This window comes from Cryptotermes secundus, unplaced genomic scaffold (genome assembly GCF_002891405.2).
Source record: "Cryptotermes secundus unplaced genomic scaffold, Csec_1.0 scaffold1368, whole genome shotgun sequence".
In the NCBI taxonomy this organism is placed as follows: Eukaryota; Metazoa; Arthropoda; class Insecta; order Blattodea; family Kalotermitidae; genus Cryptotermes; species Cryptotermes secundus.
This window is the reverse complement of record NW_019733850.1, coordinates 378,556-395,673: the sequence shown is the minus strand read 5'-3', so window position 1 is coordinate 395,673 and position 17,118 is coordinate 378,556. Positions and strand designations below refer to the sequence as shown.

The following is a 17,118-nucleotide window of genomic DNA, read 5'->3' as shown; positions in this document are numbered from 1 at the left end:
TAATTAAGCACCATCCCAGAATACCTAGGCTGGGGGTTCAGTGGCTCTGCAGCCCTTGTGGGCCTTGGTCGCCTTTTCAGCTTCTTAATCACAGTATATAGGTCTCCTTGGACGGAGAATCAGCCCTTCGCAAGTATTCTACCTACTCACAGAACAATACAAACACAGAAACCCATGCCTCGAGTGGGATTCGAACACATGATCCTAGTGTTCCAGCGGGCGAAGACAGTTCATTCTTTAGACCAGATTGGAGGTGAAGTTATAATTCTACATATTCTTAAACTTGCGACTTGATAGGACTGAGTTACGAATGATAGAATAAGATGTGAAACGTAATAGATAAACAAACGGAAAGAGAGAGAGAGAGAGAGAGAGATGCTTCTTCGCTTATTACTGAACGTAGTTTCTGATGTTCTGAGCAGATGACAACCGAAATGCTTGTTAACTGATCGAAAGAAGGAAAGAAAAGTATTAAAGATGAGCAGCGACACACACACAGGGAGCCTGCACAGAATAATACGTGAACGCTGCTGGAAACAAGAAATAGCCTCAGCAGCATATGTAGACAAGAGCAGGTGTCCCTGGTATTTAAAACTTTAAATTTTAGAAATTTTAAATTTTAAACTGTAATTCTAAAATCAAATTGACGAGGGTGTGTTGGCGAGATTTTAAAACAAAACTGACAGGCTAATGTTTTAGATTTTGGACTGTGTGCAGTGTGACAGCTACGTAGTGAAAAATACACCTGATGATGGCCAATTACGGCCGAAACATGTAGTGTAGAGGAAGAAAAGACAAAGATCTACAACCAACTAAACTGTTGCATTCAGGACGGCATTTGTATTATTACATATAGAAGTGTATAGTGCAACAGGATGCTTAAATATAATATGATCGAAAGAAGCAAGAAAATTTCGTCGCCTAAGCAGCATCCGGTTCCGGTCATGCTAGGGTTAATTCAGCTATGGAGATTCGAGACTTTTTCCACCACTTTGTCCTGCGATTTGCGTGTAATTTCACAATTCGGTGACCCTTACTAACTCAGCAATTCTCGACACGCCAACCTACGAGTATGAAAACTATTCAAACAAAATCCGTATCGTAGATTCGTCTGAGAGAAGAAGTATAAACAAACAAACAAGCAAACTCCGCGGTTTTAGTCCGCAAACGAACTATGCCGACCGAGCGACTTCCGCTTGTCGGCGAAGTTAGTGCCAACTTTAGCGGATAGAGGGTGTCGCGTGGTCAGCGCAACGGATCCCCACGGACGTTAATTTCGGTTTTCCTTGAAATAGCTCCTCAATTATCTTCACGAGGCTGAGTGTATCCCGTTCCAGACCCACTACTTCTCAGAAAAATATCTGGTAGCACCGGGAATAGAACCCAGGCCTCTGGATCTGTAGCCAGGAACGCTGACCACTAGACAAAAGAGAAAGAGTGGAGGCTTGATCTAACTTGCTCGATACAGCATACTTATTTCGCAAGCACTTCTTTACCGTATCTATGAAAATTAGCATCACAGCCACGTTGTATTCTGACAATGGCTGTGTTAGCTTGAAGCATCGAGGACGTTTTTTAAAGAAAACCTTCACATTAAATACTCCTCAAACAATAGACAATATCAAACATGTGAGTGATCATGAAAATTACTGTCGTATATGATATGATATAGTATAATATGCTAGATATTTACCGACGTTTCGTAGGTGTGAACAACTTCCATCTTCAGCATAGATTCGAAATTCTTCGACTCAAGAAAATGAAGCTACTTTCTATATTTATGTCCTTACAGAGGCACAGAGACAATGGCACGGTTTCTCACTTCCTTCCGTGCCAGTAACCTGAAGACTGACACAGTAATTTCCGCCAATATGTCAGTAACGATCTACAAGAGCACGTGACTTCACGTCCCAAAAGACAACGATCTCCAATATAAAACATGAGTTTGATATTCAGGGCACGGAACGGCGTGACCTGAGCGATCTGACTCCTAACTTGTATTCGGAAGCTGGTCGGCTCGGAACTTTGCCGGGACATCGAGGGCCGTGACCGAGGTTTTGCCCATTTTACTCAGTTCTTTAACAGCGTGCAATTCAGGATAATTGATTAAATTTAAATAAGCGCTTCATGATGATTTCTTGCTTGGCTTACTCCTCAACGCTGAAGAAAAAGACGAAATCTTCCTCCGAAATGTCGGTTGACTTTCATAGGACTACGCAGCCTTATGTCCCAGAAGACAGAACTTAGACAAAACTACTATAAATTCAAATTCAACATAAAATGATGTAATCTATTATAAATAATTCCCACTACATGTTCCTGTAAATTCAGCGATAGCAGCTTAAATTAGGCCACGACCACTTCTTTTCATGTCCCTTCCAATTTAATATTTACCACCGTCCAACCATTAGATTCTGTACAGTCTGAGTTACTGACAATTTCTCTAAATGAACTACAGGTTTAAAGAAACTGTGAATTATTGGAATGAAATATTTTCTGGGATATAACGCCACGCAGTTCGTTAAAAGTCAACCGATGTTTCGAAGTAAGATTTCGCCTCTATCTTCAGGGTCGAAGAATAAGACGAGGAAGAAACCAGCGTGAAGAGCGTAGCAAACAAAGTTTGCTGTTCTTGCTACCTGTTTTACGTTGGTTTCTTTGTCAGTTGACCTTCAATAGACTACACGGCGTTATATCCAAGAACATAGAAATGTTCATAACTATCACTGGGAGAAGCCCACTCAAATCCTACAAAGTGGCGCATAAAATGGTCCAGTATTTAGCATTAAATATTCAACCAATTCAATGAACGATGTTCTGTAAAACAGTAAATCATGGAGATTAGTTCTTACTCTTCCCGAGCGCGCTAGTGTCGCGCTGATCCTGCTCATGCGCAAGTTTTCATAAAATGGCTGACGAAGGAAGACTGCCTGTAGAACAACGCATATAAAACACTGTTGTTCTTCACTGATAGGAATATAAAGCCATGTAGTGCCTGTCAGCAGGCTACGAGTATATGGCATTATATCTCAGAAGATAGAACACTTCATAACCACAACTGTGAGAACCTCAAATGCTACAAAGTTGGACTTGTGACCAACTATGTGCAGAGGAGTCGAGACTTAGCTTTTAAATCACGCTGTACTCTTGTGTGCTCTGTTAAGCACGATATACGGCAGGCTGTAGTTGTCCCTAGGGACATCCCAGCACGTTCACGTGGAAATGTCTTCTTTTCACCGCTCGCCTGTCAGCCTTACTTAAGTTTACTTTATACGCTAGCGGTAAGATTTGTTATCCTTTTCTATGACACGATTAGGACTCAAGTAAATATCATTTAACCTTTATGTGAGCTTTGCAAAAAGTTCATAAAATGAACACCTAAGAGGAATACCAAGCCGACAAAAGTGAATAGGATTGATATTTGCTGCTGATTTTCTTAAGATAAGACAACGGTCTCGTGTGATGAGAAGCCATGTATTCTGATGGATATATATTAACGTTTCGAAGGAATCTACTGATCCATCTTCAGGGCCAACTTTGTGGTTTATTTTACGACTGTTACCAAATCTGGTTGTGTAGCATATAAACGGTAGAATGACCGGTGTGTAATGAATTGGCACCATTTGGAAGAAAGTTGTGGCCTAACCGAGGTACTATCCCAGTATTTCCGAGGAAGATCTGAGGAAAGACAAAAAATACTTCAGTCAGGGCCGAAATTCGACACGAGGACCTACGGAATATAAACCTGTTCCATTTCAGTGTCGAGAGAATTGTCTACCCCTAAAATATAGGCAACACGTTCCTCAGAAATTTTGAAACCTATCTACCACGCTAAATGGAGCCACATACAAGAAGACCGTAATCATGGAACTCGTCGCAGTTATAACCTCAAATTTCGCGGTTTATTAGTTTCTCATTTTTTTTTTAATATTGTAGCATTTTTGCTCAAAGCAAGAATTATGGGGACAAAGAAACAGCCGTTGCTAACAAACTGCTCTGAAACAACATTCGTTTCTGGGCGCTGTCCCCGAAACAAACGGAACAACGTCCGTTGCTAGGCGGAGGAGTCTTAATAAGAATAGACGGTCGTCGCTATGGAACGGCTAGGTAAACACGTTTCCGTGGCAATAGATATGCATGAAACAGAGAAACGGTGTTTTCTACATGGTCCGTGCCGATATGTTAAAAGCAAGGGCAAGGTTAGAGCTTAGACAGTTCAGTTTGGAAGTCAGGCACTGAATAGAAGCTGATATCTGAGGCCGGTTCGGGAACCCAGAGGAATGGGAACAACCGCCGTTGAAACCGCTACCAAGCTACGGCAGCGAAGACGTGATTGTGGGCACTAGTGTGTGTGTGTGCGCGTGCGTGAAACAGCTTACTGCAAAATGTAGTCATGCGCTGTATCAAACAGTCCAATAAATCAGGTCATCAATGCAAACCCCGTCTATAGTCATTAAAAGAGTGACTATACACTATACTGCAATGTATTAGTGATCAGACACGGGGTTTGGATTGCTGATTAGATTTATTGACAACTTACAACTCGTAACTACAAAGAATTAGAGCGCTGTCGTTAATTCACACAATTTACAAATCACTACAACATACACTAAGTCTGGTAGCGGATTCCAATAATGTTTTCTTCTGTTCACGTCGGTATGGGCTGGCAACTATCTCGCAACGACCCCATGGCTCCAAATGTCTTCACATTCTCTGCTGACTAATATTTCCGAATGACTATCGCTATATAACCTCAGCACAGACCGCATAAAAAACATCGCTTCCAACAGTTTCTCTATTGTTGCGTGCCTAACCGTTGCCAAGAGACGGGTTTATCGGCCGTTACCTAGCAAACGGACTTCTCTTCTGACTCCACTATTTCAGCATTTCAGCTGCCATGTCACAATATGTATGTATAATTTTATATTGTTGAACCCGTAAAAGTTTGTGTGAAGAGGCTGTACGTCATATGATGCTGAATTTGAGACATATTGCACTTTTGCTTTCACTAGACTTTCCCTGCGGGGAACCGATGTAACTTCGTGGCCATCTGAGCAACTTGAAGGGGTTTTCATGTCTCGCCACAAGAGACGATATCCCACGAAGCCACAGAATCCCTTAATATTATATTTTACTGCACTTTATCACCATAAACTGAATTTCCTTTATGTTTACGTGGTTATTGCGCGTCACGTGTACTACAAAGGCTTGTGACACCAATGTGATATTTCTGTTCAGAAGGCAGCCTATGGCATATTGCTATTATCGCCTATTATGTAGCTGTCGAACTATGAATGCAAATTCTCCGTATATACGAGTATAAAATTAATATTCCGTCGTCAGGTGTTTTAGCACTTACTTGATATTAGTTAGAAACTGGAAAGGAAGATGGCAGCAGCAAACGGCAGTGAAAGGTAGCCTTTGTCTAAAACATCTCTGAATGTACGTCACACCTTGTGTAGGCAATTTTACGGAAGAAAAATCTCGTGTGTTCAGCAAGATTTCTCAAATTTCAATTCTGGTTCCCATCATGTTTTGGAATTAGAATATAATATAATATATATAAAGATCTACGCCATTATATGAAGATGACGCAACCCCAATTATATTTTCGGCACAGAATATGCTTGAGTCGGTATTCTATGCTATGTAGCGTGCATGGGGAGAAGAGAAACGCATACGAATATTTTGGAGGAAATCCAGAAGAAAAGAAGTCATTTCAAGACACAGGCATAGATGGAAGAATAATGTTAAACTGGATATTAAAATTACTGCAAGGGTGTGGAGTGTATATATCCCCCCCATCAGAGTAGGAATCAGTGACGATGGAAGAATGGAGAAAACTGCATAATGAGGAGCTTCGTAACTTGTACTCTTCTCCAAGAATAATTAGAATGAGAGAGTAAAGGAGGATGAGATTGGCAGGACATGTAGCACGAATGGGAGTAAGAGGAGTGCATATAGGATATTGGTGGGAAAGGCAGAAAGAGAGAGCTGCTAGGAAGACCACGACGTAGATGGGTGGATAATATTAAAATCGATCTTAGAGAGATAGGATGGGGTGGTATGGACTCGATTGATCTGGCTCAGGATAGGGACCAGTGGAGGGCTCTTGTGAACACGGTAATGAACCTTCGGGTTCCATAAAATGCAGGGAAATTCTTGTGTAGCTGCAGAATTTGCGGCTTCTCAAGAAGGGCTCAGCTCCAAGAGTGAGTGAGTAAGAGTCAGTGGCGGATTCTGGTGAATATGGAAATGAAACTTCAGGTTTAATAGATTTTACTTATTTAGGGTTTCCGTTTCCAGTATCGCATACTATACACTTTCGGAGGTGGGATAATTGATGAATAATTAATTGGATAGTATGAATGTTATAAAAGAGACTGGATTTATTGACTATCTGAGCAACTATCAGCTTCTTAGGAATGACTCTGCTCTATACAATAGGCTAGTTTGCGTATCTCTAGACAGTAGAACCGCTTAGGGTGTATTCTTGTTTTATGTAGGTCAGTGCCTTTGTATAAATATAGATGCTTTTTCAGAATTTTCAGAATTACTAAAGTTAAATATTCTTGATGAAATGTGTTTGTGTTTGAAAAAAAATGCAACTATACAGAAATCGTTTTAACCACAAAATCCATGCTTCATATGAAATGATGATACTAATGACCGCGAGTCGTTGTTCAACGATAATTACATGAATGTTTCTCATGCCTTAATTCGAAAACAGCGACATTTCATCTGCACATAGCTCATCGGTCAATTTATAAATTTCATACTGAGTTCTGACTTAAGCCATTCTTACTGAGCACGAAGAAAACTGTACTTCATTAACGTCCTATCGAAATATGTATATATTGTGGCATTATTACTCAAGGCAAGAAGAACTGTGAAGCCAGCAGAAACAACCGTTGCTAGGGAACCGTTCTGCAAACACTCCCGTTGTTAGGCAAACATATTTGTATCATGCAATACTGGAGTAACTGAGAAGCGGTGTCCTCTACGCGGTTCGTGCGATAGATACGTGAGGCAACAACAGGACAAGAGTTGGCAGAGGTGTTTTCAATTCTGTCCGTGCCTAGGCTATTTAAGGAGAAGCAGCTCTGTTTACGGGAGAGTCATCTGTGTGGCGGCGGGGTCGAATACCTGCACCGTGACCCTGCGAGTCGTAGGAGGCGACAAAAAGGGAAGTCTCAAATTTGAGACAGTAATATATGGTCTCGAGTACCAAGGGACTCGGACCCGAGAAAGACGGCGGTGACAAGGACCAGCAGCATATACAAAAGACAGACCCGTCCTCTCGTCAGAGAGGGCGCCCTACAAAAAACATGACCGTAACTGTCAAACAATAATAAATATCTGGTCATGAACCCCAGGAGGGTGCTCGACACCAAGACTTACTGACTGACTGGCCGTCAGTCGCAATGTGACTTTGACTTTGACTTGCGGGAGAGTCTTGAGACGGCTGTTAGAAGAGTAGGCGTTAGTTGTGAGACAGTCGCAGGTCAGCAAAGATGTGAACACGGAAGCTGAGGATCCTACGGCGATGGAAGTCTATCAGTGTACAAAACTCTCAATTTCGATGGACCTCAGAAAAATGAAAAACGATTTTAAACGGTCATCAGCTGTCCAAAGCATAGCCAGGAACTCATCAAGCATCTATGTCCTAATGTGTACTTACCTTGGGATATCCCCGATCTTGGGAGGCCGACCTCTGCCCCGACACGTTCTCTCGCCCCAAACACAGGAAGCCGCTGTAACAACGGATAAGCGAATGAAGCGATTCCGGTAAACCATTTCACAATACTGAGTTAACTTAAATTTTCATCTAAATGTTAAAATACAGATTGCAATATATACGTATATACAACGGCAGGCGGATTATATTAATCTGTATTCTGTTCAGTAGGTTTATATTCAGGCTTACCCATTTCGGAGGTGAATCTACTCTGACTAACCTAATGTACTACATAAATACTAGCTTAACATCCACTGAGAACTGAATGGGAAGTCTCAACACTTGTTATACGAGTACAAGCTTTCATACTGTTAACTTCCCTGCTTTCCCCCCATATTCCTTTCCAGTGCTGTATGTCATCACACCATCTCCCACTAATAACACGCACGAATAGTCAATCCCAAATCATATTCTTTACGCGGTATACAATTCTTCACGTATGCACATGAAAATATCAGCATTTACAGAACAGAAGCGACATACTGAAGCAAAAGACCGCTCGCTCGTTCAGGACCTGCTACGTAACGAATATTCATGGAAAAGGTTGAAGCTCGATAATTCATTGCTACGGTAATACGAAATTTAATTATTTCGGAACATTCATCTCAACGTAAAATCACTTATATACACGTGTATATGGGAGGAAATTCTTGCCAGTTCCCCCTTTCCTGACGCGGTCGCATTAGAGGGCACACAAAAGTATCTGCCTGCCTGTCTATCTGTCCATCTATTTATATATCTGTGGCTCTACAGTCCTTTTGTTGGACCTTGGCCTTTTTTTCAAATTCTTAATCCTATACACAGTCGGTAGGACATCTTGGACGGGGGATCAGCCAGTCGCTAGGACGTTACCTACACACAGAACAACACAAACACAGAATAAACGTTCACAGACATCCATGCCCTAGCGGAATTCGAACCGACGATCCCAGCGTTCGAGTGAGTGAGACAGTTCATACCTTACACCGCGCGGCCACTGTGATCGGCCGAGAGATATCCGGAAAATTTGAATTCTGAAGAGTTCTATCTCCTGGGATATAACGCCGTGTACTGTGTTGAAATTCGCCCTTGATTTTCAACGGACTACATGGGGTTGTGTCCCAGAACTCTTCGTAACCTCCACTGTGATAACTTCTTATCCAGCAACCTAAATTCTGTCGCTTCCTTGCCTGTTCAGCCTGCCACCAAAATATATTTCTTAATTCTCATTTCATCCATAAGAGGAATGGAGCGCTGGTTTGCTGACATCCAGTGGAATGATATACAAAACAGAATTCCAGGAAGCGTTGACGCAACAACTGACCTCAGTGAAATAAAACGATGGATAAGACTTACACTCTTGACGCGGTTGGCGTCTGTGAGGATAGCGTACAAGGCGCTCAGAAAAGTGGAATTTTGTTGGAAAAAGAAGAGAAAAAGATGGAGGTGAAGTGGCAGAGGGAAATGGCACTGGTATAGGGTGACTTGTGTGCTGGAGAGATATTTGCCTCGTTTCTTTGGCTCTGGGGCCCACCGAACCTCATATCCAATGGGTACCGGGGGCTCCAGCTGTACCTACATTCCCTATACATCTTCATGGCCTGGTGCTTATTTAAGCAGAGGGACAATTTTACCTTTACTTTTACCTTATAAACATTTGTCTGTACGGAAAGATAGTCGAAATTTTGCTACATAGAAATGTCTTACGTGATTGAAGCGTGAAACATAAATAGACTACAGTTGGAAGAAATTACGTACTTAAGACTGTAGTAGACTATACCATATTAAGAATGATCACTTTAAGTAAAGAACGAGGACTACAACCGGTTCAATACCAAAAAAGATTAACACAGTACTTCTAAAAGTTTGTGTCGATTTATTGAATTTTTGGACATTGTCCATCGTCCTGTTTTTATGTAAAACAGGACGTTTCGGAGACTATATTCAATACAATATTCAAACCAATAGTCATGTATACAGTAACACACAGAAGTATTTAGAAGTACGAGTAATTGTATTAAGCTTTATTGGCTAATTAAATTATTCATATTCACAAAGAAAAATGATTACCTGAAGCAGAATTTTAAGTATATGAAAAGAATCAGCTTCAATCTATTGTGATGTATGTGTCCATTGCTACACAACGGCTCGGTAAACACATCCCAGAATTTACGCTCTCAACAGCAGAACATCTATTGCTAAGTAAAGGACACAAACACACATTCTTGACAAGAGGTGTTTTCCATGCGGTACGTGCCGATATATTATAAGAGGGCACAATAAGAAGAATTGAAGGAGTACAAAGGAGCAAAACGGAGTTCAGTCGGGAGTCAGAATAGCTCCAGTGGAGTGTTCAGACAGAAGATGGCCGTGTGTCAGACAGTGATATGTGAGCTGTTGTAACCAGTTGTATAAATGTCCAATAAATTTGATCATCAAATCCAAATACCCATCTTATTAGTCACGCAAACCCCGGATACTTGACAATATTTTGACTAAACGCTCTGCGAAAGAAGCAATAGAAAGGAAGAAACAGCTTGATAAACCTAGTTGAAGATGCGAGGGTAATATTAAAAATATATAAGTTAATAGGGTATGAGAATCTGAAATGGATTCCTGCATCTCGGAGAATGGTGCAGTACTGAACTCTCACGAACATTACAAACAAATTTTGCGTTTTATAAAATGTGGGACATTTCTTGAATCGCAGAATACACAATATTTGCCTCATAATTTTCATGGGGCTCGATCGGTGAAGAAACTAGGCTACGTGGAGGATTATCGAGAATTCGTGGCTCAATTTCCGGCAGAGGAAAGAGATGTCTTCCTCCTTTAATTCATCCAGACCGACTCTGGGACTGAACTTCAACCGGAAGTGAAGCTAACCCGCTGCATCTAGTGCGGAGGCTAGTTACACTTCCACTCCTGTCTTCATGGAGTGGTGCTTATCTAGGCACAGGATAACGGCACCTCACAGCCTGAGAAAGTGACTGCACATTACATACGAGTACATGAATTTCCTTAGTGTTTTTCTATAAGCAATTAGTGAAAATAAAATTCATTGATTCTAGCTTATGCCCTACTGTTAGCTGAGTTTCTATTCAATCAGTTTGTAAAGCAACAGTATAAATTTATATCCTTTAGAAAATATGGCGCTTATCGCAGGGCCAATAAATTCGGGAACACCGTGCCGAAACTCAGGCACTGATGTGAGATTTTTGGTGGACAATGTGACACTGGAGCAGGTTTCTTTTCTTAGTACTTCGGTTTCCCCTGCCAATTCTCATTCTCACCAACTGCTTCACACTCATCTATCATCGAGGGCTCACAAAATATGCCAATTAGCGGCCAACGTACCGAATAGACTCAATATCACATCACTCCAGGAAACTAAAAAGAAACTATTAAGGAATAAACAGTTCTTAGTTCTTAAAATCTCTGGCATCTTCAAAACAGTGGCATTTTACCTCGGTTCATACAGATCTCTCAGGAAGGGGGGGGGGGGCAGGATGGCGCGTACATCGTCGCCTGAACACAGGAGTGTAATCTATCAACATTAATTTGGGAGAAATGGGGGTTGAAGTTAGGGACTCAACTGCAATTTAAACGTGACTTAGAACAAAACACATCCCAAAACCTAGTAACCTAGTAACGTAAACCTATGGTAGTATGTGGAGATAGTGGAGCAAAATACGGAGCATCAGAGAAGTGCCTTATCTTCTTTTCATCCGAAAGAGGAGATAAACTCTCTATTACTCGTATGACAATATGTACTCGTATATCTTTCCATCTACAGCAAGGTCATGTAAATGGGCCAATGCCTGCACAAACTTTGGCGGCTCTGTAAAGTAGAAAAGATAAGAAAAAAATCAAATTTACTCCAGCGCAGAAAGTACATTGCGATAGAAGAATGATATATGTAAAGCCCCGAAGAATAGACGGAGGTGCAAATATTTGAACACTTTTAGCGCTGCAGAGGCTTTGTACTAGCAACAGTAAGTTATAATGCGGGTGCAGAAGCTAAGTACAAGCAAAACTTTATTTTCGACGCTTGACAAGAACATTTATAAACAAGATGTAGGAGAAAAAGTTTCAAGGCAATTATAAATGGTATTTAACTACAATTTTTACAACCTGTACCTCGTTAAATGTTTTAAAAGTTTGTACTTTTCGCCGAGTATAATTAGAAATGATGTGGTCAAGGAGGATATGGACAGGGTATGTAGCACGAATGGGGCGAAATGAATGCACGTAGGATATTGATGGGAAAGCCAGAAGGAAAGAGACCACTAGGAAGACCAAAACGTAGGGAGGTGGACAATATTAAACTGGATCTTAGAGAGATAGGATGGGATGGTAAGGACTGGCTCGATCTGACTCAGGATAAGGACTAGTGGACGGCTTTTTCGAACCTGCTCAAGCTGGTTCCTCGCTCGCGGATTTCTTTAACCCTGAAGAAGGAGGCTATAATTTCCTCGGAAAGGTCTGTTCATACAATTTCTACACGGCGCCACACCCCGGAAGACGGCATTCTTCACAGTCACCGCTGTGAATACCTCAGATCTTACATAGATCAATCTTCGAAAACGTAGAGGTTAATTTAAAAACATTAAAAAAGATATTACACCTTCCCTGACGATATCAGGAAATAGTAAGGAAATATAAGGATCTGATTGGATAGATCGTTTAGTAGAGAGCTATCCTATTCAACGATTTTATTTACGTATGACAAAGACGCAAGAAATGGAATTTAAATTTTCTACCAATCGAACATTACGGACAAGTGATTAGTTCTAGAAGAGTGAGACGGGGATGTATGGTTTCAACATCTACCCCACAATTACCGGGACTGAATAAAGACATTTTATGATAAATTCCACTTAGAGATTAAAAATTCCGGTTTGAACGAGCCAAAATTTTCTTATATGCAGAGCACATCTGACACATGAACAATAAACTATACTTTTTTTTTCGAATTATTTTTCCGAAATATCCGCTCATCTCCCTCCCCCTTGAACAAAGTCCCGGGACAATATAGAATACGGTTACTTGCACAGTCTGAACCCGGTACCCAAAATAAAGATTTAGGTTGTCACGGTGCTGACTGTCCCGTAAGACACAGCAGAAGTTGGTAACATTATCTCAGAAATTACATGGCCTCACATACCAGAACAGAGTGAGAACTAACCCCCAAAATATTAAAATAGAATACTTAAAGATGGCATTATTTTCTGGAGTGTGGTGCCTTGTAATATGGTAACGGTTTACCGATGATTGGGAGGAATATTCTACTTCTATCTTCATGGTTTAAAAATAAGCCAAGCTAGCAGCGTAGTAACTAGTTCGTAGTCACGGCCATGAGAACTCTACACGTCACAAACGTCCATCCCTTCATCTACTGGTAACGACACAACTTTTTTAGACTTCATAATTACTTGCCTAACGTAGACAGAGATCTTCAGACATTAAGCACAAGGGTTGCTGATCGAGAAATTAACTTCAGGCAGTTTCGTTCTTTCCGTATTCTCCTTAAATTTAAAGACGAGGAACTAGTCGAGTGTCTTGGACGCAGAACTCCTTGTCAAGCCTCCGCAGAAGGAGGAACTTGACGTATGAGGAGGAAACTCATAGCGGGCGACTGCACCTATCGCGTGCACAACAGAAGAGTCCGCGCCGCTTATGGGAGTCATTTATTACTTAGAACTTTTTACTGCATAATTAAATTTTGTACGTTGTAACGACGCCGAAATGGTGGTAGAAGACATCAGGATAACGAAGAAAGAGAAGAATGGGAAAGACATAAAAAACGTAGACACGAATCATGACACAAAAAATAGCTACCAGATCCTTTGATAATGTGGCACAGTTCAGATATTTGGGAACGACATTAACAAATCAAACCCTGATTCATGAGGAAATTAAGAGGAGATTGAATTCGGGTAATTCTTGCTACCATTCAGTCCAGAAGCTTTTGTCTTCTCGTTTGATGTCCAAAAACATAAAAATTAGATTATACAAAACTATAATTTTGCCTCTGGTTCTGTATGGGTGTGAAACTTGGTCTCTGACATTAATGGAGGAACATAGACTGAGGGTGTTTGAGAAGAGGGTGTTGAGGAGAATATTTGGACCGAAGAGAGATGAAATGATGGGAGGTTGGAGAAAACAGCATAATGAGGAGCTTCATAACTTGTACTCTTCTCAAAGTAAAGTAAGTAAAAGTAAAGCTATCCCTGTAACAGGCCGTGAAGGCCCATAGGGTTGCGAGATGTTGAGGATCCCACATTACCTAGACAATCGGCTCAAAGATGGCGGTAAGGTTGTCGGCCACTAATTAGACTGATCAAGTCAATGAGGATGGGTAGGGCATGTAGCACGAATGTGGGAGAAGAGGAATGCATATAGGATAGTGGTGGGAAAGCCAGAAGAAAAGACACAACCAGGAACACTAAGACGTACGTGGGTGGATAATATTAAAATGTTTTTAGAGAGATAGGATAGGGTTGTGTGGACCGGATTGATCTGGCTCAGAGTAGGACTAGTGGGGGAGCTCTTGTGAATACGGCAATGAACATTCGGGCTTCATAAAATGCTGGGGATTTCTTGGGTAGCTGCACAACTCACGGCTTCTCAAGGAGGTCTCACCTCCATGCAATTAGTTAGACCCGAAACAACGNNNATGTACAAGTACAGTGCAGTTTGCTGACGTGAGATTCCTGATGGCATGACTGTAATAATCACGGGGAACGAGGCTCAGACTGGCTGACCATCAAACTATTACAGGCCAGGTTTAGACCTGGCGCCTCGGATATACGTAAGAGGTATGGCAAAATCATGGAGACAGTGATTCCGGCTACAATGTGAACGGCACTGAGGTTGAGGCACTGTGATTAAGGCCCTGATATAACCTATACACATCCTAAAATCCTTATCTGAGCGGACATGTTCAAAATTTATTGCTTATTATGATGAGGAAGGTCCAGTCTAAAACACGGACACTAATGTCTAATGAACTAAGTGCAATCTACACGTACATGCCAGAGGATCCTAGAAAATTCATAATTAATCAGCATATAAAAAGAATTAACAATTTATGGAAGCCAAAAAATTGCATTCACAGAATCACAATGTATCACTCTGTCCACTGACAGTTGAATTTAGTCCACGACGACACATTGCTGCTCGGCAACTGATATCAGGTATTGTTGTCAGGCGTGTTTAACGAGCGTCGCGCTGCAACGGTATGAGTTGGGGTATGTGACGTCACTCGCACAGCCTGTTGCGCAATCCACGCATTCACAGAGTTGTCGCCTAGCAACGCGCCAATACAATCCGTAACTCTCCCGTTGCGCGCGTGACCCGAGGCCTCTGTGGCTCAACAGTTCCTGCATAGAGACAATACGCCACAATAACATACCGACACTACAAAATATATCCTGTGTAAGCATTCGGCAATGTAAGGAGTCAGCACTGGAGCGAACCACAGCTGAAAGAACCTCAAATCCTACAAGGCTGCTTTATTATACTGTCAGTATCTAGACTGTATAGCGCCGAATGTTAGGTCTAGTGAATGATGAATTGGAAAGGATTTGGAAGGGTTCAGCCGTGGCCTAATCGAGGAACTGTCCCACTATCAGCTTAGAGGAACTGAAGAAAACAAAGAGAAACTTCAGTCAGGATAGCCCGTATCCTTGCCGATATCCGAACAGGCGACCCCAAGAATAAGATCCTAACGCATTACCAATCGACTAACAAGCTCGGTGAATGAAGCGCTGTAAACAAATGAAAAGAAATAGCGAAGAATACTCTCAGGGAAAATATGAGAAGGTTTGAGTAGATGACAGACACTGAAAGAAACATCTTCACTCAGTAAAAGCGCGAGAGTAAACACCCAAAATGGCGGCGGAGAACACTGATTATGATACATTAATCACGGCCTTCGTTCATAGACTGACGACGTTTTGAAAATCGCTATGGATAGCCTGCCATTAATTGATCAAACACTGACGCTCCTCAGGTCTGTCTCATCGTGAGTAGGCCGGCCAACATGCAGGTCGGGCGAAATATCGATCTTCTGACGTACAGTACTGAGACTCTTATCGTAACAGATCTCTTAAAACGATCAAGTTTAATGACAGAACTTGTTGGGTTGTATCCGCTATTGTGCGGGCATTAGGCGATCACAGCGGCCGCGGTGTAAGGCATGAACTCTTTTCGCCTGCTCGAACACTGGGATCGTGGGTTCGAATCCCACTTAAGACATAGACGTCTGTGGGCGTTATTCTGAGTTTGTGTCGTCCCCTGTGCAAGTAGCGGCCTTATGACGGGCTAATCCCCCGTTCAAGGGGTCCTACCGTCTGTGTAAAGAGATTAAGAAACAGAAAATCGGCCAAGGTCGAACAAAGGGCTGTATAGTCATGGATGGGTAGATAGATAGATAGATAGATAGATAGATAGATAGATAGATAGATAGATAGATAGATAGATAGATAGATAGATAGATAGATAGATAGATAGATAGAGAAGTTAATTTTCTCTTCAGAAATAGCATAAATTTAAAAAGTGAAATAGCGACATAATGTGCAAGGTATAGGAGGGATTTTTGAGGAAAATCCTTAGGTCTAAGCAGAGATTTTATCCAGTTTTTCTTTAAGGTGGGAATACACGAGCGCGCCGCGGCTGTAACGCGGCATCACAAGTGATGCGCGGAGTGATTTGGTGCACCTCGAACAGGCGACGCGCACGCAACGAACCATCTGAATGGGGCACGCAAGCCGCGAGCACCTCAGCTCCATTCTGTCTTCGCCGTCCACACGACCATGGAAGACGAGGAAGCTTTGCTTTTTATAATAATCATTTTCTCCGGGATTTCACAGTACAGGGAATGATTTGTATGCCTATATGGGCCCCAAAATATCTTCTTCTGACCACTCCATGTTTGAGGCGTGCGTGCTTCACGAGACAAATGGCAACCGAACCCGACCACACTGCGGCAACGAATCCCTTTGTGTTCGTCAGGAAAACCGACAGGAACCGGATCGCTGCGCGGCATTTGAGGCGTGCGCTGCGCGTGTTCAAAGTCACGTACACACGAGCGAATAAGTCGCGAATCCCGTTCGCTCTATGTTGCATTACAACAGCGGCGCGCTCGTGTATTCCCACCTTTAGGGAGCATCCGCCGTTTCTACGCTAATTTTCAACTTCGTCCAGTAACAACGAAACAGGTGTCAGGCTTCAAACTCCTGAATACAGACAACATTTCCAACATCTGTGATATGTTAATCTACTGGAATGTTAATTCAGCCAGAAGTATGAATCTCCGCGTTTAACTGGACGGGATTAGCAAGGGACTCTCACGCCTGAACGGTTGACCGATTTTACTGTACTAGGCGCTGTTACAA

General features: G+C 41.9%; 1 protein-coding gene across 3 annotated transcripts in view; it reads right to left on the bottom strand.

The window, feature by feature from the left end:
• LOC111868329 (flocculation protein FLO11) overlaps positions 1 to 17,118 on the bottom strand; it is a gene marked incomplete at its 3' end in the record, with an annotated part of 242,484 nt that overhangs the window by 110,177 nt on the left and 115,189 nt on the right. For all 3 annotated transcript variants that reach the window (XM_023858884.2, XM_033753011.1, XM_023858882.2), the window contains 1 exon segment: positions 7,682 to 7,754. In XM_023858884.2, coding sequence (XP_023714652.2) covers positions 7,682 to 7,754 — 73 coding nt within the window.